The following is a 27,369-nucleotide window of genomic DNA, read 5'->3' on the forward strand; positions in this document are numbered from 1 at the left end:
GCAAATAGCATTCATCTCCTGGACAAAAAACAAACTGTGTGCATTGTTTCTATTCACTATTTCTCTTGCTGCCCTCCAGTGACAGAATCTGGCTTGGCTTTGCAGTGCTCCCTCCACACTGCTAACTCAAACAACTCATTGTGATGCTGTGTCTCTATCAGAGTGGGTCACAATTGCACTCAATCCTTCCCTTAACACCCACTCTGCTACCCATGGGCTCTCCATCCAGGAAGAAGAGGGAGTCCAGAACTAGAGGGCATAGGTTTAGGGTGAGAGGGGAAAGATTTAAAAGGGATGCAAGAAACAATTTTTTCATGCAGAGGGTGGTGCGTGAATGGACAATCTGGTCGGCATGGACGAGTTGGACCAAAGGGTCTGTTTCTGTGCTCTACATCTCTATGATCCTATGGCTCTTTGTCACAGGTCGATGAGCAAGAGCTGATTTCCTCCTCCAGCCTAACTCCTCCTTTTAATCAGAGTTCCAATAGTACCACTCCCCAACGTGGAGTAAGTCTTGTCATTCCAGTTTCCTGAGACTTCATTTCAGATTCCCTCACGCTGATCCACATTCACTGAGAGTACGACAGACCTCTGGACAGTATTAGACAGGAATGAACCATTGCTTCTTACTCACTGTGTATCGCCGATACAGAGATACTGGAATGCTTTCACTCATCATGTACCCAGCCTGACCTGTGGTATTTACTGCATGTTCAATAAAGACCAGACATAATGGGCTGAATGGCCTGTGTTGCAAACATTAAATCAAAGGGAGTGTCAGGAAACCAAATGCCCCAATTCCACCCCAGCGCCTGAGAAAAGAAGTCAAATCAAACACAAGAATCACGTTCCAATATTTATTAAGCTTCACTGACAAGAAAAATTGAAAACATACAGAGCATTTTAGCAGCATTAAAATCCCTTGGAGTAGCTCGCGCACACACACGCATTTCCACCACCAAGAAAAATACCCATGTGACCAGCAAACCATTCACAAGTAAATCCCAGTGAGGGTAATGTGTACGTGAGAAAAAAGGTGAAGGGAAAAGGTAAGGACTAAATCAAAGTGGACAGGCTCATTGTTCAGAGTGTGTACATCTGTCCCAATCTCCTCCCACCCCCACCCTGGACTACCTCAAATTGGCTCCTGGACAGACATAACTGGGCAGCAAATTTACAAAAAACTTATAAGTTGAGACAAATTGTGAAGCTATGTGCACAGAAATTAGATACACAAATAGAATGCCAGGCCTTAGAGAGTGTGTTGGTGAAGCTGCTGCAGATTGCATCCTTTAGTACCTTACCAAATCTGTTTAAAAGCTGGGGATTGTCTGAGTGTATTCTCCTGGAATTGTCTACTGTTTACACGTCGCCCTGTTTAAATGAATGGCCTCCAGAGTTCGACAGGTTTCTATGTGAAGTTGCAAGTTGTTAGGTTTGTCCAGAAGTAGCATGGATGGCTGGGAGTGGGGTGGGGTTGGAAATTAGGAGAGGATCAGGTTATATAACTCCTGTCCATTGTTCTCACAGTCAGGCACAGACAGTGAGCTGTGGGAACTGGGAGGAGGGCTGTAGGTGCTCACCTGCATGGTGACAACTCTCCACCCTGCTATTGGAGACAGCAGCTTGGCAAAGAAAACCAAGGGCTTGCATTTAGACAGTGCTTGTTACAATGTCAGCACATCCCAGAATGCCTCATAGCTGATGAAACATTTTAGGAGATGTAATCACTGTCGTATTGCAGGGAACAGTCAATATTTGTGCTCAGAAAGAATCCAATGTCATAATGACCAGGTCACCTGATCCTTGCTGATGTCAGTGAAGGGTTAGGGGTCAGGATGCTGGTGAGGGGAGGCCTGATGGTCTGTAATATATTCCCCTCACCCCACCTAGACAGGTACAGATGGAGCCTCACCTGAACCATCAGGACAGGAATTACAGATTGAGGGGCAAGTGGATTGGTCTGGACACCATTGTCAGAACTGGGGGAGGGAGCTAAAGAAATGTACAAAACCCCACCAATCTCAAAGGGAGGTACAAGGTCATGTAGAACAATCCCAGTGTTGTCGTCCCAGTATGGCACTCGTTGGACCAGCTCTCAACTTATCTGCATATCACATCGCACAACAACTGATATTATTGATGGAGTGCAGATGATGGGTCATCAGACAAATTCCAACAGCGATAGATTTCAAATACATCAACACTCAGCGATCTGGGCTTATTCTCTTGGGAGCAGAGACGGTTCAGAGGAGATTTACTCAAATTGTAGACTGTTCTGATACAGGAAAAACAGTTTCTGTTAGCAGAGGACAGAGATTTAAGGTGATTAGTCATTACATGAAGATATTATCTCTTTTTGGAGTGAATTGTAATGATCTCGAACGCTCTGCTTGGAAAGGGAGGCAGAGGTAGATTCCACAGGAACTTTCCAAAGGGAGTTAGATAAATTAATTGAAGAGTAAAAAGAGCTGTTAGAAAACAGCAGGGCAGTGGAACTCACTAATTAGCTCATGCCAAAGATCTGCTACAAATAAACAGAATGGATCCATCTCCTGCTGCAAGATTCAGCGTCTCTTTCTGATTGTCTGCAGCAGAATCAAATAGGAAATTGTTCAGTAAAACGTCAGAAATCTTCAACTGGACCTTGCAACAAGTGGTTAAGGCAGAGCCCAGAACAAACCTATCTTTACAAAATTTAATTCAATAAAACAGCAAAAAGTATAGAACAAATAAATATCAAGGACAAATATTGCACTCTGCCCATTGGGGGAATGTGGGGAAGAGTTGTGGGTGCACCGTTTGTACATAGCAGTACAAACTGCTATGGAAGAATTGGGAGCATGAACATTATTTGGAGCACAGGTATCCAACATGGTTCTCTTTGGTAAAGATTTTATGTAAAGATTTTAAGCTGCAGTGGGGTTTGAAGCAGGGATGAAGTGGTCATTGCTGAACCACAGGACATGGCTTAGCAATGAAGATCATTGATATCATTCCAATAATGAAGAGGTTGGGGGAAGAGAGCTTGTGAGGCTCTGCCACCAGCAGATAATCTCATCAAGTGCCCATTTCATAGGCTCCTAACAGTATACACACAAGAAAATGGGGTATAAAGGAAGACGTATGAGCAGAAGGCAGGAGAATGGGGTTGAAAAACATGTCAGGCATGATCAAATAGTGCAGCAGACTTGATGGGCTGAATGGCCTAATTCTGCTCCTATACCTTTCAGCTGAAGTAACGAGAGCTCCTCAAAAAGGCACAGTGATAATCCAGGGTTATTTTCATCTTAGTGAGTTTTGAGAAGATTTGTAGCTCAAGTTGAGGTTCTGGATGTGGGTTTGCTCGCTGAGCTGGAAGGCTCATTTTCAGATGTTTCGTCACCATACTGGGTAACATCATTCAGATGAAGCTTCAGCTGGAGGCTCACCTGAAGATGTTACCTAGTATGGTGACAAAACATTCGAAAATGAGTCTTCCAGTTCAGCGAGCCAACCTACATCCATATTTTCATCTATATATCAGCCAGAAAAGTCAGATGGGTGAATACAGCCTAGATAGGAAGGCCATGGCATGTTTTTAGATACTTTATGACATTGGTGAGGCTTCTTCTAGAGTACTGTGTGCAGTTCTGGTCACCCAGTTATAGAAGGGATATTATTAAGCTGGAGAGGGTTCAGAAGAGATTAACCAGAATGTTACCGGGCATGGAAGGTTTGAGTTATAAAGAAAGACTGGATAGGCTGGGACTTTTTCACTGGAGCATTGAAGGTTCAGAGGTGACCTGATAGAAGTTTGTAAAATTGAGGGGTATAGAGTTAATGGTACGTGTCTTTTCCCTAAGATGTGGGATTTCAAGAGTAGAGGGCACAATTTTAAGATGAGAGGAGAGTCACAGAGATGTACAACACACAAACAGACGCTTCGGTCCAATTTTCCATACCGACCAGATATCCCAACCTAATCTAGTCCTATATCACTCTAAACCCCTCCTATTCATATACCCATCCATATGCCTTTTAAATGCTGTAATCATACCAGCCTCAGGTTCAGATTTACAAGAGTATTGCCAGCATTGGAAGGTTTGAGCTACAGGGAGAATAGGCTGGGGCTGTTTTCCATGGAGCGTCGGAGGCTGAGGGGTGACCTTATAGAGGTTTACAAAATCATGAGGGACATGGATAGGGTAAATAAACAAGGTCTTTTCCCTGGGAAGAGAAATTTAAATAAAGACACGAGAGGCAAGCTCTTTACACAAGGGTGGTTCATGTGTAGAATGAGCTTCCTGAGGAACTGGTGGATGTGGGTACAATTACAATGTTTAAAAGACACTTGGATAAGTACATGGTTAGGGAAGGATCTGGAGGGATATGGACTAGGAGCAGGCAGGTGGGATTAGTTTAGTTTGGGATTAGCTTCAGCACGGATTGGTTGGACCGAAGGGTTTGCGCTGTATGACTCTACGACAACATGCTCTGCAGTGGACCAAGGAGCAGGTTATACTAGATTGTGCAATGAGATAGGATCTCATAGTGAAGACACCCCACCATAATATATTTGTTTTTTGAATTCATTCTAAGGGACAGAAGAGTGGGTCTGAGACTACTTTTAACATTTAAATAAGGGCAAATATGAAGGGATGAAAGCAGAGCTGGAAAAAGTTAATTGGCAAGTTAGGTTAAAGGATCAGTCAATAGAGATACAGTGACTGATATTTCATGGATATTTCAGATATACTCAGAAAACTGAATAGATACATTCGAAAGAATATGAGAACTGCCGAGAGATGAGCCCATCATCCATGGTTAATGGGAAATGTTAAAGATAGTACCATACTTAAAGCTAGAGTATATAATTGTATAATCTTTGTGAAGATGGATGGCAGGTTAGAAGATTGGACAGAATATTAATAAAAAACAGCAAAGAATAAGTAAAAGGTTAATAATGAGGGAACAAAAAGTGTGTGAAGGAAAATTAGTCATCAATATAAAAACAAATGGTAAGAGTTAAATTTAAAAAAGTAAAGAATTAACCAAATAATTGCTGTCCCTATAGAAAATCAGACTGGAGAACAAATAATTGAAAATAAGGAAATGGCAGGTTAACTGACAGACATTTTGTATGAGTCTTCACAATGGGGGATACATGTAACATCCCAGAAGCAGTGATAATTCAGGGTCTGGAAGGAAGGGAGAATGCAGGAATATTACAATCACCAGAGAAATTGGGCTGAGTAAATTTCTGGAGCTGGAGTTTGACAAGTCCCTGGATCCTGATGGATTATATCCTTGGCTATTAGAAAGAGTGGCTGGTGAGATAGAGGATGCATTGGTATTAATTTTCTAAATGTTTCTTGATTCAGGTATGTTTCCACTGAGTTGAAAAATAGTGAATATAATTTGTTTCTTTAAAAACAGACATGGAAAGCAGGAAGCAACAGGTTAGTTAGCTTAACATCAGTCATTGGGAAAATGTTAGAGGCTATTATTAAAGAAGTTACAGCCAGGCACTTACATAATTTTAAGTTGATCAGGCAGAGTCAACATGATTTTGTGAAATGGAAATCATGTTTATTGATATATTGGAATTATTTGAGGGGTAACATGTGATGTTGATAAAGTGGATCCAGCAGATGTACTTTACTTCGATTTCCAGAAGGTTATTGTGAAAAGTAAAAGCTCGTGGTATGGGCATAACAAATTGCTATGGGCAGAAGATTGCCTGGCTAAAAGAGAGTGGAGAATAGGAATAAATGGATCTTTTTCAGGATGGCAAAATTTGATGAGTGGTGTGGCATAGGGACCTCCAAAGGTTACAATTGATAAAAATTGGCTTAGATGAAGGGATACAAAGGTATGGTTAGCAAATTTGACAATGACAAAAGACTGGAATGAAAGTAAGTTGTGGAAAGGAGGCAAAGGTCCAAAAAAGATGTAAGCAAGTAAATGGGTAAAGATGTACCAAAGTGAGTCTAAATGAGTGAGGATGTGAAATCGTTCACTTTGACAAGAAGTAAACAACAACATTATTTAAATGGTGAGAGATTGCAGAGCTCTGAGATGCAGAGATTTGGGTGTCTCCATGTATGAATTGCAAGGGTTGAGCATGCAAGTATGGCACTACTGAGGAAAGATAACAGAATGTGATCATTTATTGCTCGAGGAATTCAATACAAATGTATGGAGGCTATACTTCAATTGTAGACAGCACTGGTGAGACCAGACCAGGAGTACGGTGTACAATATTGGTCTCCTTATTTAAGAAAGATCGTAAATGGACAGGAGGTAGTGCAGAGAAGGGTAACCAGGCTGATACCTGGAATGGGTGGGTTGTCTTATGAAGAAAGATTGGACAGATGGGTTTGTATCCACTGGAGCTTGGAACAGTAAGAGGCGACTTGATTGAAACCTCCAAAATTCTGAGGGGTCTTGGATAGTGAGGGGGTGGATTGGTTAAAAATCAGGGACAGTAAGCAACTCTTTCTTTCTCTCAGAGAGATGTAGGAGGTTTTGGAGTACTCTTCCTGAACAGGCAGTGGAAGCACAGTCCTTTAATATTTTAAGGCTGAGGTGGGCAGAATCTTGATAAGGAAGAAGTTAAAAATTCATCGGGGCGGGGGGGGGGGGATCGCGGACTTGAGGTTACAAGCAGATCAGCCACAGGATTACCAAATGGCGAAGCAGGCTTGATGGGCTGAATGGTCTACTCCTGCTCCCGATTCATACGCTTGTGTGTTGGACATGTGGGTCATGGATATAGCCCTGCAGGATTATGGTCAACTCTACCTACACTATAGTCTATTGAGGGAACATGGCAGGAGCTCAATGGTAGTACTCTTCCTGTTAGTTCTTGTCCATTCCACCCTCAAACCCCTCGCAACTCTTGAGCCAGAAAAAAAAGGCTACTTTTAAATTTATTTCAGAATATAGGCACCACTGGCTAGGCCAGCATTTATTGCCAGTCCCTAGTTGCCCCCTTGAGAAGGTGGGGGTGAGCTGCCTTCTTGAACAGCTGCAGTCTATGTGCTGTAGGTAGACCCACAATGCCTTGAGGGAGGGAATTCCAGGATTGTGACCCAGCGACACTGAAGGAACAGCGATACATTTCCAAGTCTGGATGCAGCTAGCTTCAATGGGAGCTTTCAATGGTGATTTTCCTATGGATTTGCATCTAGTTTGCAGAGGTGGCGGATTTTGAAGGTGCTGTCAAGGGAGCCTTGGTGAGCGGTGTATATTACAGATGATCCACCGTGTTGCTACAATGGTGGAGGCAATGAATGGTGAAGGTGGTGCCAATCAAGTGGGTGCTTTATCCTGGGTGGTGTTGAGCTTCTTGAATGTAATTGGACCCATCACATCTAGACAAGTGGGCAGTATTCCATCCCACGCCTGACTTGTGCCTCAGATGGTAGCAGGCTTTTGGAAGTCAGGAGGTGAGTTACTCGCTGTAAGGTTCCTAGTCTTTGGCCTGCTCTTGTAGCCAGTGTGTTTGAATGGCTGGTCCAGTTCAGTTTCTGATCAATGTAAACCAATGAAAGGAAGGTCATTGATGAAGAAGCTGAAGATGTTTGGGCCGAGGACACTGCACTGAGAAACTCCTGCAGAGTTGTCCTGGAGGTGAGATGACTGACCTCCAACAACCACAAACATCTTCCTATGTGTCAGGTACGACTCTAGCCTTTCAGTTCTGAAGGACGATTTCTGGACCTGAATCATTAACACTGCCATCTCTCCACTGATTCTGCCAGACCTGCTGAGTTTCTTCAACAATTTCTGTTTTAGTTTCAGATCTCAGCTTTGTGTTTTACTATAGGACTCTAATCGTTTTTCCATCGTGGCCCATTACCCATTTCCAGGTGCCCTAGTGGTCTAGTTTGTGGACTAGTAAACCCACAGAGTGAGAGATGGACTATCCTCTGCTAAGTTGAGAATTCAGCTTTTCAATAAAAGTCCAGAAATAAAGAGCTGGTTTCAGTTAAAGCAACTGTAAAGCTATTGTTTTGTTGTAAAAACCCAACAGGTCCATTCATGATGTTTAAAAGGAGGAAGCTTGCAGTGTTTACCCAGTCCATACCTATACGTGACTCCAGTCTCATACCAATATGATGGAGGCCTAACTGCTGTCTGAAACTGCTGAGACAGGACTCTCAACACCAGGAGAACAGAGGGTATCTCACTGTTACCCCTGCTCAGGGGTATCCAGGGATGGGGGAGGTTGGTATAAAGTTAGTCTTCTCAGAGACACCCACACTTCTGGATCCAATTCAAAACAAAAAGGTTTAGACTCATCATTTATTGGTTTGCCCTTTGTGCTCTCTCCAAGGTGGATACAGCCTTTGCTCTGGGTTTCTGGATGAAAATGAAGGTGGCCTTGCTAGCACAAACTGGACAGAGAGAGGGATGACTGGGGCAAAGTGCTTCTTGGACGAAATGGACCAAACGGTGGGGTATCCTCGCTGCAGTGGACTTTCACATCTGGATCAGCTTGTTGTCACTGTGTGCTCCCCATCGTTCCTGATGGGGCTGACACATGCAAACACTCCTCAGGCTTCACTTAAATGGGTCACTTTTCTCGGGAAAAGACCAGTCAGAAGGCAACTTGTCTATTGGCAACTCTGGTGAACAATCACGTCCAGGCACTCAGCCACTTTGTTGGGTAGTAAGAGCCCCCGGCTGATTTCCCCTCCCTGCCCCAGGCATTAAGGGGATGGGGGCAATTCCAGCACCTTGGTGATCAAGCGGACGGACTATGACTAAATGGCTCAGTTTGCTCGGAGACCCGGCCAGTCAGTTTGGCTCAGTTGTCAGCTCAAGCACCAAGGATGGCTCTCACCAAAAGCCAGCATTTAAAGGTCCTCATCTTGCCTGCAGTGACTGCACCTCACTGACTTACCATCGATAAGGCTGACACTCCCCTCTGGCAACTTGCTCACGCAGATGTAAGGGTCAGGGCTTTCTCCAATCAACAGCTCCTGGATTTCTAGGCAATCATTGGTCATGATATGGCGCTGACTCGCAGACGGCCCCAAGCTGCAGTGAGGACAGATCTGAGATCCGGAGATATTGCAGGACACGGCTGAAGGTGGTCCAGCCTCCAGGCTGCCAGGCGGGATATAGAAAGACTGGGGGGGCTCTCGGACAATCTGGCCCCCTCCATCCTGCAGCATGTTGCCCATGAGCTCGGAGTGTTCCATCAGCGTAGGGGCCCTGAGAATCTCCACCGGAGAGCACACGCAGCACTTGGGAAGGCTGGGAGGCCGGCAGGCTGCGAGCTGGTCAACTGTGTGGGTCTGTCGAAGACGTTTCCCTCCTGTTGGATCAGCGTGGCTCAGACCCACACACTGAACCTCCGAGGATTGGAGCTGTTTCGAGGGGTGGCACTGGGCAGTCTCTGTTGTTGGATAGGGCAGTTTCTCCTTATCCATATGCTTCAGCTCAATCTCCACTGGGGGGTCACTCTCCTTTTTCCGACTGGTAGAATTCCCATTCAGGAACTTGCCATATTTCACGGATGAGGTGCTGTCTGATGCCTGATAGTTTTTCTCGGACGGTCTGTCCTCTGGATAGAGCTGGCTGGTGGCATCCAGTGCACCATGTTTCAATGAGGCGTTTGGATCTCCTGTGCTGAAATCTGCCCTGTCTCTCATCTTCAGGTTCTTACTGTCCGATGGAGTCGCAATTAGAGTTGAATTGGGGAAGAAGCTCAAGGACTGGGGTTGATCTGGAGACAGTTTGATGTGAGGTTCTGATCGAGGCTTTTGCACCATGGACTGTTTCAGGAGCAGCAGAGAGTCGCACTGCCCCCCTTCCCCATTGGGATTGACAACGTCAAGCAGCTTTGGAGGGCCTGAGTAGCCCAAGTTGCCAGCGATGGCAATGTCGGAGTAGTCACGGTACAGGTCAATGCTGTCTGGTGGAAATATCATGGAGGTGGACAATGGATCATTGGCAGTGTCTGACTCTCTATCCTCGAGTGCTCCTACCCGCAGCCCGAGGGTTCCCTGGTGGCTGGCAGAGAGTGGCAAGGGTGAGTTGGGCAGCCCAGACTCGTCAAGGCCTTCCTCACAGCTCAAGCCTAATTTTGTGGCCCCCTCATTTGCTGGAGCAGACCATTCACTGAGTTTTCTGGGTCTGGCTTTCATGGCCATCAAGTGTTTGATGCAGTCGGCCTGATTGAGAGACAAGCAAGACCTCAACTGCACAATGTCTTGACAATTACTGTGCACGGCTTGCTCCAAAATCTCCTGCATCAGCACACACTCAGCCCTGGCTAAGAAACATTCAAACCCAAGCTGGCCAATGTCCTCTTTGCTGACCTGTTTTGAGATCACATATTCACTGATTCCTTTCTGTGTGTATCCCATCTTCACCAAGATCCCTTGAAGGACATCTGGAGGAAAAACTGGTTCAATGAAGTAGACAAAGGCTCCTGTGAAAGTCTGAAATAAATAGGATGTGGTTAGCTTTTTAAGGAAAAATAATCAAAGATTTTTTCTCCAATAACTTCCCTTCCACTCCCAAAGGACCCCTCCTGTCTCTCCCAATTCCAATCGAAGGACATTAGTATAAACTAACCACCCTCTTAAATCTGCTCGAGAATTTAATAAGGTCAGCTTTGATCATAAACTCCACTTTAATTCCCAATCTCAGGAAATTACAGTCCAAAACTGGTCAGATCCTTAATGGAGGGAGGCAATGGCCTAGTGGTATTATCGTTAGACTATTAACCCCGAGACCAAGGCCATGTTTTGGGTGATCTGGAATCAAATCCTGCCATGGCAGATGATGGAATGTGAATTAAAAGAGAAGTCGAGAATGGCTCACTAAGTCTTTCAGAAAGGAAACTGCCTTCCTTACCCAGTTTGGCCTGTGAGACTTTGACTCACAGCAATATGGCTGACTCTTAACTGGCCTCTGGAGGGATGGACTATAAATACTGGCTACATCTTATAAATGAGCTTAAAAAAAGAAAAAGGCTCTCTTTTGGTAACCCTTCCCAAGGTATCGAATTCTAAAGAATCAGACCCCTCATAGTGAAGAAATCCTCCTCATCTCTATCCAAAATGGTTGAGTCCTCAACCTTAGAATTTACAGCAAAGCTAAAAACTTTCTTTCAGCATCAGCCCTGGAACTTCAAGCTATGAATACTAATAAAAGAAAAATTGTTGGAGAAATTAATGGGATTTCCTGGATCTAATGGTCTATGGTTTAGAGTTCGAAAAGGGTTGGATGCAGAGATGGTGCATGGGTGGCTTATGACCATCCAAAATTCCCTAAGTTCCAAAAACTTAAAAATTTCAATGAGACCCAAACTTGAGACTAAAGGTCTACTCCATGTAGCTGTTTCTTATAGGAAAACCTCTTATCCCAGGAATAAGTTCAGTGAACCTCCACTGAAGCCCCTCTGCAGCAAATAAAACCAGGCTAAAAGATTTTGGATGCTAGCCTTTTGCAACATATACACAACTCCCTCTGTGCTGCAGCTTTCTGCAACCTTTTCCCATTTAAATAACATTCAGCTTTTCCATTGTTCCTGCCAAAGTTCATAATGTCACAACTTCCCATATTGCATTCCATCTGCTAAGTTTTTTGCCCACTTGGTTAATCTGTCCATATCTTAAAAATGTGTTGCTGGAAAAGCGCAGCAGGTCAGGCAGCATCAAAGGAGAAGGAGAATCGATGTTTCGGGCATGAGCCCTTCTTCAGGAATGAGGAGGGTGTGCCAAGTAGGCTAAGATAAAAGGTAGGGAGGAGGGACTTGGGGGAGGGGCATTGGAAATGTGATAGGTGGAAGGAGGTTAAGGTGAGGGTGATAGGCCGGAGAGGGGGTAGGGGCGGAGAGGTCAGGAAGAAGATTGCAGGTCAAGGAGGCAGTGCTGAGTTCAAGGGATTTGACTGAGACAATGTGGGGGGAGGGGAAATGAGGAAACTGGAGAAATCTGAGTTCATCCCTTGTGGTTGGGGGGTTCCTAGGCAGAAGATGAGTCGCTCTTTCTCCAGGCGTCATGTTGCGGTGATGGAGGAGGCCAAGGACCTGCATGTCCTTGGTGGAGTGGGAGAGGGAGTTAAAGTGTTCAGCCACGGGGCGGTTGGGTTGGTTGGTGCGGATGTCCCAGAGGTGTTCTCCGAAACGTTCCGCAAGTAGGCGGCCTGTCTCCCCAATGTATAGGAGGCCACATCGGGTGCAATAAATGATGTGTGTGGAGGTGCAGGTGAATTTCTGATGGATATTGAAGGATCCCTTGGGGCCTTGGAGGGAAGTAAGGGGGGAGGTGTGGGCGCAAGTTTTGCATTTCTTGCGGTTGCAGGGGAAGGTGCCGGGAGTGGAGATTGGGTTGGTGGGGGGTGTGGATCTGACAAGGAAGTCGCAGAGGGAGTGGTCTTTCCGAAACGCTGATAGGGGCGGGGAGGGAAATATATTCCTGGTGGTGGGGTCCGTTTGGAGGTGGTAGGATGATCCGATGTATCTGGAAGTTGGTGGGGTGGTAGGGGAGGACTAGTGGGGTTTTGTCCTTGTGGCGATTGGAGGGGCGGGGCTCAAGGGCGAAGGAGTGGGAAGTGGAGGAGATGACATGGTTGATGATGCTCTCCACTGCATCTCCTCCACCTCCTGGACCAATCAACCCAACCACCCCGTGGCTCAACACTTCAACTCCCCCTCCCACTCCGCCAAGGACATGCAGATCCTTGGCCTCCTCCATCGCCGCAACATAACGCTTGGAGAAAGAGCGACTCATCTTCTGCCTAGGAACCCTCCAGCCACAGGGGATGAATGCGGATTTCTCCAGCTTCCTCATTTCCCCTCACCCCATCTTTTCTCAGTCCCAGCCCTCAGACTCAGCACCGCCTCCTTGACCTGCAATCTTCTTCCTGACCTCTCCGCCCCCACCCCCTCTCCGGCCTATCACCCTCACCTTAACCTCCTTCCACCTATCGCATTCCCAACACCCCTCCCCCAAGTCCCTCCTCCCTACCTTTTATCTTAGCCTGCTTGGCACACCTTCCTCATTCCTGAAGAAGGGCTTATGCCCGAAACGTCGATTCTCCTTCTCCGTTGATGCTGCCTGACCTGCTGCGCTTTTCCAGCAACACATCTTTAAGCTCTGATCTCCAGCATCTGCAGTCCTCACTTTCTCCTAATCTGTCCATATCCCTGTGCAGACTCTGGGTCACCCTCACTACTCATCTCCCCACCTGTTTTTGTATCACCTATAAACTTGGCTCTGGTACATTCATTTTCCTCACCTCAATCATTAATATTCATGTATTGTAAATAATTGTGATCCCAGCACTGATCCCTGTGGCATTCTCATAGTTTCATTACACATCCTTCTTAGGTACAGAGACGAAATCTGTACACTTTTCTCCCAATGTGGTTTCACTAAAGGTCTGCAAATTGAAGACTTCCAGATTCCTTTCAATCCAATTACAATAAAGGCCAACATCTAATTTACTTCCCTAATTGATTGCTGGACTTGGAAATTAATTTTAGGCTGTTTGTACAAGGACTCCCCGATCCTTCTGAATAACAACCATTAATAGCTTCTGCCTGTCTGAAAAAAATACAGACTTTGTACTTTCCTGACCTAAGTGAATAAGGTTATATTTGCACACATGATGCTCCAATTACCATCATCTTATCCACTCAATGAGCTAACCTATAACTCATTACAACTCATTGTAGCCTCCTCACAACATACATTCTCACAGCTTCGCATTATTAGCAAAGTTGGGATACAATACACTAGTTCCCTTTATCTAAGTCATACATATAGATTGTAATTAGCTAAGGGCACAGCAAGCTTTCTTGCTACACTCCAGTATTCACACTGTGCCAACTCTAGAATGACTTGTTTAATTATATTCTCTGTCTGTTTACCAATTCACTTTCTATGCACCTATATTATTCCCAACTCCATGAATTCTTATCCTTATCCAACAATCTTCCACGTGGCACCTGATGTGATATCAAATCCAAATGTACTACAGCCTCTGGTCTCCCCTACGTACCCTGCTAGCTATTCCCTTAAAAACTCACATGGTTTCAAATCATCCCCCTTTCAGAAAATCTCACTGACTCTGCTTAATCCTACAACCTTTTCCAAGAGTCTTCTTAATAACATGGTCCCATTTATTTCAATGATCGATGTCAGGCTTTATGGCCAGTAGTTCAATATGTTTTAGACTGCAAGACCATAAGACATAGGAGGACGTGTAGGCCATTCAGCCCATCAAGTTTGCTCTACCACCAGCATGGCTGATATGATAATCCTCAACTCCACTTTCCTGCTTCGTCCTTGATGCCCTTCCTGATTGAAATCTAGCCGACTCAGCCCTGAATATACTTAATGGCCCAACCTTTTCAGCCCTCTGTGGTTAACAGTTCCACAGAATTACTACCATCTCAGAAGAAATTCCTCCTCAATGCTGTGTTAAGTATATGACCTTTGTTTGGAGATTATTTCCTGTGGTCCTAGTCTGTCCCAGAAGCAGAAACAACTTCTCCGTGTCAAACCCCTAAGGACTTTGTTTGTTTCAATAAGCTCGTCTCTCATTTCTCTAAGCTCTGATGAGAGTAGCGGTCTCACCAACTCAACCTCTCCTCATAAGGCAGCCTGGCCATAACTGGAATCAACCTTTTTTCCATTACTAATAGTAATGTTTTAATTTCCTCATTTCCAATGGACTTTTGTTTAGCTGCTATTTTGGATTTGTCTTTTGTGTCTTCTAGATTATGATTAGATTAGATTCCCTACAGTGTGGAAACAGGCCTTTGGCCCAACAAGTCCACACCCACCCTCCGAACAGTAACCCACCCAGACCCATTCCCCTACATTTACCCCTTCACCTAACACTATGGGCACTTTAGCATGGCCAATTCACCTAACCTGCACATCTTTGTGAGTGTGGGAGGAAACTGGAGCACCTGGAGGAAACCCACGCAGACACTGGGAGAATGGGCAAACTCCTCACAGACAGTTGCCTGAGGCGGGAATTGAACCCAGGTCTCTGGTGCTGTGAGGCAGCAGTGCTAACCACTGTGCCACTGTGCCGTCCTCTACTGTGAAGGCAGATACAAAACAGTTGTTTAGTGTCTCTGCCGTTTTCCTATTCCCCAATATAATTCCTCCTGTCTCTAAGGGGCTTATGATGAGTTTTGCTACTCTCTTCCTTGTTTACATATTTGTAGAAGCAAAACGTTCACTAATCTACGCTGGGGCCCCCCCTCCAGGAATGCATTGACCTTGATACTCCCTTTCTTGTTTTCAAACCTCTTCAAAGTTTGATCCCCTTCCTATTTCTGTAAACCTCCACCAGTCCAACAATCCACTGCGATCTCGATATTTTTCCCCTTCAGGCCTCATGTACATGCACTATATTAACTGCTCCACCATTGAGATGCCTGTTCCTTTTCCTACTGAGCTGTCAATAAAGTGAGTGTAAATCAGGATGTGTCAATTACAATAATTGATTAATGCACAGAGAGCAAAACAAAGAGATAGAAAAATGGGATTAAAAAAAGCAATAACAAATAGAATAAAATTCTGGTCTCCCTTCTATAGGAAAAATGTCATTAAACTTGAAAGTGTTCAGAAAAGATTTACAAGAATGTTGCCAGGGTTGGAGGATTTGAGCTACAGGGAGAGGCTGAACAGGCTGGGGCTGTTTTCCCTGGAGCGTCGGAGGCTGAGAGGTTACCTTATAGAGGTTTATAAAATCACGAGGGGCATGGATAAATTGAATAGCCAAAGTCTTTTTCTTTTCCCAGGGTAGGGGAGTCCAAAACTAAAGGGCATAGGTTTAAGGTGAGAGAGAAAAGATATCAAAAGGACCTCAGGGGCAACTTTTTCATGCAGAGGGTGGTTGTGCATGGAATGAGCTGCCAAAGGAAGTGGTGGAGGCTAGTACAATTACAACATTTAAAAGGCATGTGGATGGGTATATGAACGAGAAGATTTAGAGGGATACGGGCCAAATGCTGAGGAAAATGGGACGAGATTAATTTAGGAGGTCTAGTTGGCATGGAAGAGTTGGAGCTGAAAAATATGTTGCTGGAAAAGTGCAGCATGTCAGGCAGCATCCAAGGAGCAGGAGAATCAACGTTTCGGGCATAAGCCCTTCTTCAGGAATGAGGAAGGGTTTATGCCCGAAACGTTGATTCTCCTGCTCCTTGGATGCTGCCTGACCTGCTACACTTTTCCAGCAACACATTTTTCAGCTTCGATCTCCAGCATCTGCAGTCCTCACTTTCTCCATGGAAGAGTTGGACCAAAGGGTATATTTCTATGCTGCCAAATTCTATGACTCTTTATTTTTCAATATTACAGGAGTAATTAATATATGGAGTTACAAGATATCAAACAATTCAGAAGTGGGCAGTAATTGACCATGCCATTAAAACTCTAAACTGTTAAAAGCCTTAAACTGTTCTCAAATGTTTCGTGGGCAAGTTTGACAATTTCACATAGAAGCAAAATACTGTGGATATTGGGAGATGGGAAATGAAAACAAAAAAAAACTGGAGAAACTCAGCAGATTTGAGAGCATCAATGTGGAGGAAAAACAAGATGAATGCTTCGATCTGAAGAAACTATTCTTCAGACCTGGTTCTTTTCTATTTCAGAGAAGAGTCATAATGGACTTGAAGGTTAATTCTATTTTTCTCTCTCCACAGATGCTTTCAGTCCTGCTGAGTTTCTCCAGCAGGAGTTTCTGTTTTTACCTCAAATTTACAACTGTCCATGCATGGGAACAACATGAGACTTTTGCCAAGGTCCCAGGTATTGCAAGGCTTTTGGAGGAGAACTGTAATTCGGACAGGAATTTCTGGAATTTTAATTTAATTGAACATGTCCCTGTTAGAACGTGTTGTCGGAGTAGTGCTGAGTTGAAAGTCTAACTGTTAACCTTAATATAAAATCTGGACTGCTGCTGCTTGTGTTTTCTTGTTTGACCTTGGGAATGTGACCACAGTCAAGGTCAGCAACTGTTACCCATCCCTAATTATCCTAGTGAGCTGTCTTCTTGAATTGTTGCAGAACTTGGGTGTATAAAAGCTACTCACAATACCCTTAAAGAGGGAATTCCAGGACATTTAGCCACACTGAAGGGATGGTGATATATTTCCAAGTCAGGATGGTGAGTGGCTTGGCAGCGAACTTGAAGGGGGTGGTGTTCCTATGTATCTGCTGCCCCTGTCCTGGTGCGATCTGAGGATTGTTGGTGAATTTCTGTAGTGCATCTCATAGATTGTACACACCACTGCTATTGAGTGGTCTGCAGTGGAGGGGGTGGGTGGTGTACAGATTGAGAGAGCTGCCTCCAGCTGGTATTTTTCCGACATTACAACAGTGACAGCGTTTCAAAATGACTTCATCGGCCACAAAGCAATTTGGGCTTTGGTGCTCCATAAGGTGCTACACAAATGGACATCCTTTCTCTTGAGCAACAGATTGCTAAGAGAGAGACATTGCTGTTCAAATGACCCCCCATTGAAGAGCACCAGTGTAGAAAGCAAAGCAGCTGACAGTAAAGAGATAAATAGCAGGTAGAAAGAAATGAGGCAATGACCACAAATGCAGGAAATCCAAGATAAAAGCCAAAATGCTTGACACTATTCAATATGTCAGACACAGTATAGGTTTTGGGCAATGACCTTTCTTCAGAACTGGGTTCTAGACAAAAGATATTGAGCTGAAATAAGAAGTGATCACACTTCTTGATTGGATTTTTTAAAGATATTGCTGGTATTGATATACACAGCCAAGAGTTAGCTGCCTTTAATATGCTTTTGGTGATGCTTGTAAGGAAAAACTCCTCTGTCCTTAGAATAGATCCTGTCGAATGGGACCTGAAGCAACACAGAAGTAGGAACATAAGTAGGCCATTTGGCCCCTCATGGCTGATCAGATATACCTCACATCCACTTTTCTGTCTTTTCCCCATATCCCTCGAGTTATCTACTGACCTATCTCTCTCAGCCTTAAATATATACAAGGATTCTGCCCCCTCAGCTCACTGTGGCAAAGAATCTCCAAGATTCATAATCCTCTGAGAGAAGAAATTCCTCCACATCTCAGTCTTAAATTGATGCCCCTTTACTCTGAGACTGTGCCCTCTGATCATGGACTCTCCCAGGTACAATCCCAACCTGTTTAGCCTTTGCTCATAAAGTAATCCCTCCAAACCAGGGATCATCCAGGTGAACCTTCTCTGAACTGTCTTCAACGAAATGGTATCTTTCCTTAAATAATGGAAGATATCTGCTTACCTGGTGTCATCGCCCCAGCACCTTGTACAGTTGCATTAAGATTTCCCTACTCTTATACTCCAACGTCCTTTGAAATTATCCTGTCTCTCTGGATTATTGGTGCAGTGACAGTACCATTATACCACTGCCTCCCCTGTTTTAGACCTCTCAGCCACAGGGAACATCCTGTATCGAGCATGGCATAGTCTGTTGGAGTTGTGTATGCTTGACTGAGATCAAACCACAATTCTTCTAAGCTCCTCCAGAATGAAAGGCCAGCCAGTCTATTTAAACATTCCTCGTGGGACAATCCTTCTATCCCGGGAATTAGTGTTGAGAGTGTGAAGCTGGAAAAGCACAGCAGATCAGGCAGCATCTGAGAAGCAGGAGAATCGACGTTTCAGGCACAAGCCCTTCATTAGCCCATTCCTAATGAAGGGCTCAGGCCCAAAGCATCGACTCTCCTGCTGCTCAGATGCTGCCTGACTGGTGTGATTTTCCAGCTCCACACTCTCGACTCTGATCTCCAACATCTGCAGGCAGTCCTCACTTACTCGTATCCCAGGAATTAATCTGTTGGACCTTTGTTGCACTTCCTGTATAAAGGAGATTGAAATAGGACTCAATACACTGGGTGTGGTCTCACCAAGACTCCATACAAGCAGCAAGACATCTTGACTACTACAGGCTTGCATTCAGTGATACAACCAAAGGGAGTGCCCTCATACTTGCTTCGAACGAAGAGGCCATTATGAATATCTTACCGACGTGACTGTTAAATTCTTCTAAAAACATTTCTCTTCAATTCTCATAGCATGAAAATGAAAAATAGGAGGTGACCTTATTGATTCTTAGGGGACTTGACAGAGTGGACATGGAGGGGATGCCTCCCCCTGGAGGAGAGTTTAGGACCAGAGGGCATCATTAAGGGGGTCGCACATTTAAGACATAGATGAGGAGGAATGTCTTCTCTCTGAGGAGGGAGAATTTATGGAATTCTTTGACACAGAGGGCTATTGATCTTGGGTAATTAAGTATATTCGAGGCTAAGATAGATAGAGTTGAATCAGTAAGGGAATTGAGGGTTATGGAGATAAGACAGGAAATTGGAGTTGAGGATGGTCAGATCAGATCAGACTTGGTCTCACTGAATGGCACAGCAGACTCAATGGGCTGAATGGCCTACTTCTGCCCCTATGCATGATGGTCTTATAAATGCACATGGTTGGGAAATTAAGAGTTGGGCAATAAATGCTGGTCCAGTTAGTGCAGCCCACATCCTCTGAATGAGGAAGAAAGGGGTGACATAATCCCTGCCATGGGAGGGTGCAGCATTTCTGAGATACATCTTTACTAAGAAAGTGATGAGACTATAGGAAGGAACCCCCTCCCAGAGGGACTAGTCGAGGCGAATAATGTAGATACCTTCAGATGGAAACAAGCTAAATGTGTAAGAGTCAAGGAGTAGAAAAACTTACTGTGGTTTATGAAGATAGAATGACAGGTACCCTGTCTGGAGCAGATCACCAAAACAAACCAGTTAGGCTGAATGGTTGGTTTACTGTGCTGTACGTTCCAGGTAACTGCTGTTTGTAAAAGGTTTTGTTTAAACAAAGTTGCTATGAAGTGTCAATTAAGAGTTAACTTCAGTGGTGTGGTTTTGAGTCATATGTTGGAGTGGACTGGATAAAGGCAGCAGGTTCTCACCTGAAGGTGAATCGTGAACTAGTTTCTTTTTCTGTGAAAAATGGTTTTGAAAGCCTCTGGTAACAGTGACCTTGTTTTTTTTAAAATTTCCTTTTTTTAAATATACTTGTGATTGGCATAAAATTGACTGGATCCTGATTGAATCCTCAGGGTCAGATGCTGTGTGACTCCTGTCCCACACCAATGCAGATTTTTTTTCACCAGTTGGACATGGGCATTGTTGGCTGGGCCCAGCATTTATTGCCCTTCCCTATTTGCCCCTTGAGAAGGTGGGGGTGAGCTGCCTTCTTGAACCGCTGCAATCCATGTGCTGTGGGTTGACCCACAATGCCCTTGGGGAGGGAATTCCAGGATTTTGACCCAGTGACAGTGAAGGCATAGTGATATATTTCCAAGTCAGAACTTGCAGGTGGTATATATCTGTTGCTCTTGTCCTTCTAGATGGAAATGATTATGGATTTGGAAGGTGTCATTGAGGGATCCTTGATGACCTACTGTGGTACATCCTGCAACGAGTACACACTGCTGGTGCCAAGCATTGGTGGAGTGGATATTGAAGCTGGTGAATGTGGTGCCAATCAAGCGGGCTGTTTTGTCCCAGATGGTGTCAAGCTTCCTCAGTGTTGTTGGAGCTGCACCCAACCAGCCAAGTGGGGAGTTCTCCATCACACTCCTGCCTTGTGCCTCACTTGTGGACAGGCTTTGGGGAGTCAGGTGGTTGAGTTGCTCACTGTGGTACTTTCACCCTGTGACCTACCTTTGTAGTCAGTGTATTTAAATTGCTAGTTCAGTTCAGTTTTGTGTCAATAGTAAACTTAGGATGTTGATAGTAAGGAATTCAGTGATGGTAATGCCATTGATTATCTAGGGGTGATGGCTAGATTCTGTCTTATTGGAGATGATCTATGTTCATTTATTCACATTATTTATTAAAGACTTGGATAATGGTGTGGAAACTTGCTGATGACACACTTTTAGGCTGCATTGTAGACAAAATAGATGAAAGCATAAAATTAAAGGGATATTGGCAGACTGAGTGAATAGTCAAAACTGTGGCAGATAGAGTTCAATGTCAGCAATTGGAAGGTTATCCATGTTGGACTAAGAAAGGATTAATCTGGGTACTTTCAGGATGGTATGAAGATAAATACAGTAGATGTCCAAACAGACACTAGGATTCAGGTGCAGAATTTAAATGCCACAAATAGGTGCAGAAAATAATCAGGAAAGCTAATGCAATGCTGGCCTTTATATCGAGAGGACTTTTTGAAAAAATTCTTTCACAGGCTGACCAGACTAGCATTTATTGCCCATCCCTAATTGCCCAGAGGGCAGTAAGGAGTCAAACACATCGCTGTGGGTCTGGAGTCACATGTACAATCAGGTAAGGATGGCAGTTCCTTCCTTAAAGGACATTAGTGGTTTTTTCTTAACAATCAACACTGGATTCACGGTCATCATTAAACTCTTAATTCCAGATTTTACTCTGAATTCAAATTCCACCATCTACCATAGCAGGTTTCAAAACATAGTCCCCAGCATGTTACCTGGATCTCTGGATAATCAGTCCAGTGATAATAATACCAGACCATTGCTTCCCATTTTAACTTCCCTGGGGTACAAGAATGCAGAAGTGCAAAATCCTGGTTAGACCCCACTGTGGGTAGATCTGGGCACCAGCTTCAGAAGGATAGGTTGGCCTGGGGGGTCGGGGGGGGGGAATATTGCAGGTTTACAAGAATGAACTTCAGAGGTTGTTATGAGGACAGATTGGACAAATTAGGCCTGTTTTCGCTAGAATTTAGAAGGTTAGAGTCATAGAGATGTACAGCATGGAAACAGACCCTTCAGACCAACCCATCCATGCTGACCAGATATCCCGACCCAATCCAGTCTCACCTGCCAGCACCCAGCCCATATCCCTCCAAACCCTTCTGATTCATATACCCATCCAAATGCCTCTTAAATGTTGCAATTGTACCAGCCTCCACCACATCCTCTGGCAGCTCATTCCATACACGTACTACACTCTGCATGAAAAAGTTGCAATCTGAGGAACGTTTCCAACATATTAACAGGAAAAAACAGGATAGATAAACATGAACTATTCCCACTGATTGGGGATTCTAGAACTGGGGGCATTGTCTACAAGTTAGGGTCAGACCATTTGGGAGAGATGGTAGGAAACATTTCTACACACAAAGGGAGGTAGAGGTTTGGAAATTTCTTCAACAAACACCAGCTAATGCTGGATCAGTTGTTAACTTTAAATCGGAGATTGATAAATTTTTGTCAAGCAAAGGTATTAAGGGATACAGGCTAAAGGCAGGTATTTGGAGTTAGGCCACAGATCAGCCAGGATCTCATTGAAACACAGAACAGGCTCAAGGGGCTGAATGGCCTGCATCTGCTCCTATGGTCATTGCCTAACATTTGTCTGACATGAAAGTAATTTGCCAGTGGTCAGCCCAAACCTGGATATGATCCAGGTCTTGTTGAATTAGGACACGGATTGCTTCAGTACCTGAGGAGTCGCGAATGGTGCTGAACACTGTGCAATCGTCAGTGAACATCCCATTTCTGACCTTATGATGGACGGAAGATTATTAAAGAAGCAGCTGAAGATGGTTGGTAAACAAGCAGGAGGCTGGAAGAACACAGCAAGCCAGGCAGTATCAGGAGGTGGAGAAGTCAACGTCTTGGATGTAACCCTTTTTCAGGACTGGGGGTGAGGGTAAGGGCAGCTGCAGATAAAGGGGAAATGGGGAAGGGTTTTGAGTGGGGAGAGGGGTGGAATGGTGAAGTAGGGATGGGTGAGCACAGGTAGAGAGTATGGCCTGGTTGGTCAATGGGAGGGATGAATCTAGTTGGTGGCTGGAAGGAAAGGTCGATGAGAGGAATGTATGGGAGGCGGAAGGGGCTGGGAAAGGAGTCGGGGGACGGAAGGGAGTTTGTTTGAAGTTGGAGAACTCAATGTTGAGTTGTCCGGGCTGTAGGCTGCCCAGGTGGAAGATGAGATGTTGTTCCTCCAAATTGCTGTCTGGTTCCCTGTGGCAATGCAGGAGGCCGAGGATGGACACGTTGGAAAGGGAATGGGATGGGTAATTAAAATAGGTGGTGACTGGGAGGCCGGGTCAGTCCCTGCGGGGTCCGGTGGAGATGCTCGGCAAACCGTTCCTGAGTTTACGTTTGGTCTTCCTGACGCAGAGAAGACCACATCGGGAGCACCTGATGCAGCAAACGAGGTTTGAAGAAAGGCAGGTGAACCTCTGTCACACCTGGAAGGACTTTTTGGGGCCCTGGACAGAGGCGAGGGGCGATGGTGTGACGGCAGGTTTTGCATCTTTTCCGGTTGCAGGGAAACATTCCTGGGGCTTCATGGGGGTTGGTGGGAGAATGGCGCAAACCAAGGACTGTCGAAGGGAACAGTCCTTGTAGAAAGCAGAGAGGAGTGGGGAGGGGGAGATGTTGGAGTTGGCGGAAGTGTTTAAGGATGATGCGGAGACTGGTGGGTGTCTTCATTGCACTTGAAGAGGGGGTGGGTTTACAGCAGTGGAGCGGGGAATAGAGGTGGTGTGATGGAGGACTGTCTGTATGACAGATGGGGGGGACAGCACCTTGTTCGAAATAGGTGGACCTCTGGGATGCTTGGGAGTGGAATGTCTCCTTGTCCGAGTAGAAATGGTGGAAGTGGAGGATTTGGAAGAATGGGATGGATTTTTTGCAGGATACTGGGTAGGAGGAGGTGTAGTCCAGGTAGTTATGGGAGTCTGTGGGTTTGCAGTAAACATCTGTCTGGAGACTGTCGCCGGAGATGGAAATGGTAAGGTCAAGAAAGGGGAGGGAGGTACCAGAGATGGACCAAGTGAATTTGAGGGGGGAGTGGAAGTTGTGGGTGAAGTTGAAGAACTGCTCCAGTTCAGCCTGGGTGTAGGATGCAGCACCGATACAGTCATCGGTATAATGGCAGAACACGTGGGCCACAGTGACTGTGTAGGGACTGTTCGATATAGCCAACAAAGAGGCAGGTGTAGCTGGGGCCCATCCGAGCCTATGGCCACCCCCTGGATTTGGAGGAAATGGGAGGAGTTAAAGGAAAACTTGTTGAGGATGAGAACTTGTTCGGTGAGGTGGAGGAGGGTATTGGTGGAGGGGGACTGGATGGGTCTGTTGGAGAGGAAGAAGTCGAGGGCCTGGAGGCCATCTTTGTGGGGTACGAACATGTATAAGGACCACACGTCCATAGTGAAGATAAAGCGCTGGGGCCAGGGAACTGGAAGCTAGTGAAGAGGTGGAGGGTGTGCCTGGTGTCACGGATGTAGGTGGGAAGGGCCTGAACCAAGGGGGCAAGGATGGAGTCAAGGTCGGACGAGATGGGTTCGGTGGGGCAGGAGCATGCTGAGACGATGAACTGGCTGGAGTAGTTGGCTTGTGGATCTTGGGGAGCAGGTAGAACCAGCTAGTGCAAGGCTGGGGGACTATAAGGTTGGAGGGAAGATGAGGGCATGGACAGTTCGAATGATTTTGGTTTGATGGGTCGAAGTGGGATCATGGTCAAGGGGGAGGTAGGACATGGTGTCGGAGAGCTGGTGTTTGGCCACTGCGACACAGAGGTCTGCCCTACAGACTTTGTCAGCGGGTTTGATGGTGAAAAGGGGGTTGGTGCGGAGAGAGTGAGGTTGAAGTGGGTAAGGGGAGGGGGGGGTGGAGAAATTGAGGCGGATGATGTCACGTCAGCAATGAAGAGGTCTAGGGTGGGTACAAGGCTGGCAGGGGGGTGAGCGAGTGGAGGCAGGTCCTCAGAGGGAGGCTGGGAGATTTTGTCAAAGGCACGGAGGAGGTGGCAGTGGCGGAAGTAAAGCTCCACGTCGTGGCGGGTGTGGCTTTCTGGTTGGTGGCTGGCAGGAAGGGTCGATCAAAGAAAAGGAAGGGAGGGGGGAGGGGCTGGGAAGGGAGTCGGGGGCTGGGAAGGAGAACTCGATGTTGAGTCCTCCGGACTGTAGGCTGCCCAGGTGGAAGATGAGGTGTTGTTCCTCCAATTTATGGTTTGGTTCGGTGTGGCAATGGAGCTGAGGACACTACCCAGAGATGTCCTGGAGCTGATATGACCGATCTCCAACAATTACCTTCCTATCTGCCTAGTATGACTCCAACCAGCAGAGAATTCCTCCCTCCCCCTTCACATCCCACTCCCTCCAGGTTTGCTTGGCTACGTGATGCCACACTCGGTCTAATAAGACCATGAGAAAGAGGAGCAAGAATAAGAGAGGAGCTGCTTGAGTCTGCTCCACCATTCCTCACGTCCACTTTCCAATCCTTTCCCATATCTCTTGATGTGCTGACTGATTAAGAATCCATCGCAACCTTAAATATACACAAGGACTCTGCCTCCACAGCTCAATGTGAGTTCCAATGACTCACAATCCTTGGAGAGAAGAGATTCCTCCTCAGTCTTGCATTGGTGTCTTTTTATTCTGAGACTCTGCCCTCTGGTCCCAGACTCTTCCTTGAGGGGAGACATCCTCCCAGGATTGACCCTGTGAAACCCCTTAAGAATTCTGTGTGTTTCAATGAGATCACCTCTCTCTCCGCTAAACTCCAGGGAGTAGAGTCCCAACCTGTTTAGCCTTTGCTCCTAAGACAATCCCTCCACACTTGACTCTTATCTTTTGTCCTTTTGCTGGGTAACAGTCCCCTGATGTGCCCAAGGATGTCTGATTTCATGAAGAGATTGCTATATAAAGAAGTTGTTGTTGCATCGGCATTCACGTGGGAATGGCAGCATCAGTTTCCCAGGAGAACATGTAACGCAGTAAACAATGACACTCACAGCTGGAGTTGAACAAGGTCAGAGGGACTCCAGACCCACACTCGGGTGAACTTTTAGGTTCCTCTCGCTCTGTGTCCCTGAACCGCATTTGGAGTTGCTTCAGGGTCTGCTGCTGGAGAATGTTTGTGGGTCAATGCCAGCACCTTCCAGGGGAGGGGGCAGTTACGGCTACATTCACTTTAACCTCTGTGCAGACCTCTGAAAAGCAAGTGTTACCATACACTGACCCTTCCGAATGGGTTACAGGGAAAGTGTGTTGTAGGAATGCAGTGAGTAGAAACTGGGACCAGAAAGTACCTCCCCATAGAAGACAGGAACAAGAGGAGACCATTCAGCCCATCAAGCCGTGTCTACCATCCAACACTATCATGGGGGATCTTTTATAGGGCGCTTGGTGGGCCAAAAGACCTCTTCTATTCTGTACGATGCGAAAACCTCGGAATTCAATTTCACTTTCCTGCCCACTCTCTGCCTCCCGTGATTTCCTGAGACTCCAAAACTCCAGCAATTCCGGCCTTAAATATATCCCAACCTGGAACATCCTCAATCTCCTGCGAAGGAGAACTCCCAACCCTCTGAGTGAAATACGTCTCAATGTTGTAATTCTGAATTCTTCCAAATCGAAATGTCTATATCAGTGACGCTCAGTTACAATTTTGAAAATGAAACGGGGGTGGGGGGGTGGGAGGTGTGTAGTGTTTATGGAGAGGTGACGAGGGAAATAGTTGCGGGAATTACAAGGAAACTGAAACCCAGAGTAGGTCCCTTCACCAGCTTGACCTGACAATGTCACCCTGGGGAAAATGTCTCACCCTTTAATGTCACTGCCGGCCACAGTGATCCTGACCCCACTCAGAGATCCCTCGTCCAGCCAACCCCACTTGCCAGACCCCCCCCAACACAGACCTTGATCGACTTGATCTCCTTTCTCCAGGGCCACAGGTACAGGTTGATGCAGATCAGCTCCAGCAGCTCCAAGGCTTTCCCGAGGGCGAAGAGAGACTGCTGTCCGCTGCCCTCCCCGCTCTTGGCTTCCACAAAGCCCAGCGCCAGGCGGTAGAAATCCAGCAGCGGGAAGCGCTGGCGGGGAGCGGCCATCGAATCGAGAAGCTCCTTCCCCCGGCGGAGCTGCTCACCCCCGGCGCAGGGACACAGGCTGCCGGAGACGAAATCCTTCTGGTAGGAAGCCAGGAACTTTTGGTAAAGTTCTGCCTTGCTGCAGCCGCCCATGTTGCAGGAGGGGAATTCCCCAGCCGGCGGGATACAGTGTATCAATTTTCTGAAATGTATCAAACTCTCCCTCCGCGCTACAATGTATCCATCAGCCGCTAGCCCTTCATTCAACTTCCCAGCTCCAGGGGCAAGTTTGTTCTTGTCTGTCTCCCTCACCCTAACTGTGCCAGGCAAATGGCAAACTGAAAGTGCTCCTGCGCACTGCTGCCTGCATTCGGACCCTGATCACTTCACTGTTTCACCGAGGGCGATGCTCCAGGAAACCGGCCCGGGAGGGCAAGAGATTTCTGTTTTCTTTCCCTTTCGGGGAGGCGGTGCCCCCACTGATACTGTCCTTGTAGTTTGTTGT

The 27,369-nt window shown here is 46.0% G+C and overlaps 1 protein-coding gene across 1 annotated transcript; it reads right to left on the minus strand.

Moving 5' to 3' along the window:
- Positions 1–843: 843 nt before the first annotated feature.
- On the minus strand, positions 844–27,350 carry LOC140496279 (uncharacterized). The gene is made up of 2 exons (XM_072595830.1): positions 26,694–27,350; positions 844–10,439 (listed from the first exon to the last, which is right to left on the minus strand). Exons 1-2 carry the CDS (start codon positions 27,015–27,017, stop codon positions 8,847–8,849), a joined length of 1,917 nt encoding a protein of 638 aa, XP_072451931.1. The 5' UTR covers positions 27,018–27,350; the 3' UTR covers positions 844–8,846.
- Between the last annotated feature and the right edge of the window lie 19 nt (positions 27,351–27,369).

Source organism: Chiloscyllium punctatum, chromosome 26 (genome assembly GCF_047496795.1).
Source record: "Chiloscyllium punctatum isolate Juve2018m chromosome 26, sChiPun1.3, whole genome shotgun sequence".
In the NCBI taxonomy this organism is placed as follows: Eukaryota; Metazoa; Chordata; class Chondrichthyes; order Orectolobiformes; family Hemiscylliidae; genus Chiloscyllium; species Chiloscyllium punctatum.

Coding starts and splice junctions, on each gene's coding strand:
- LOC140496279 (XM_072595830.1), bottom strand. CDS start 27,017: ATGGGCGGCTGCAGCAAGGCAGAACTTTACCAAAAGTTCCTGGCTTCC. Junction 10,440..26,693: donor AGGAGATCAAGTCGATCAAG/GTCTGTGTTGGG, acceptor TATTTATTTCAG/ACTTTCACAGGAGCCTTTGT.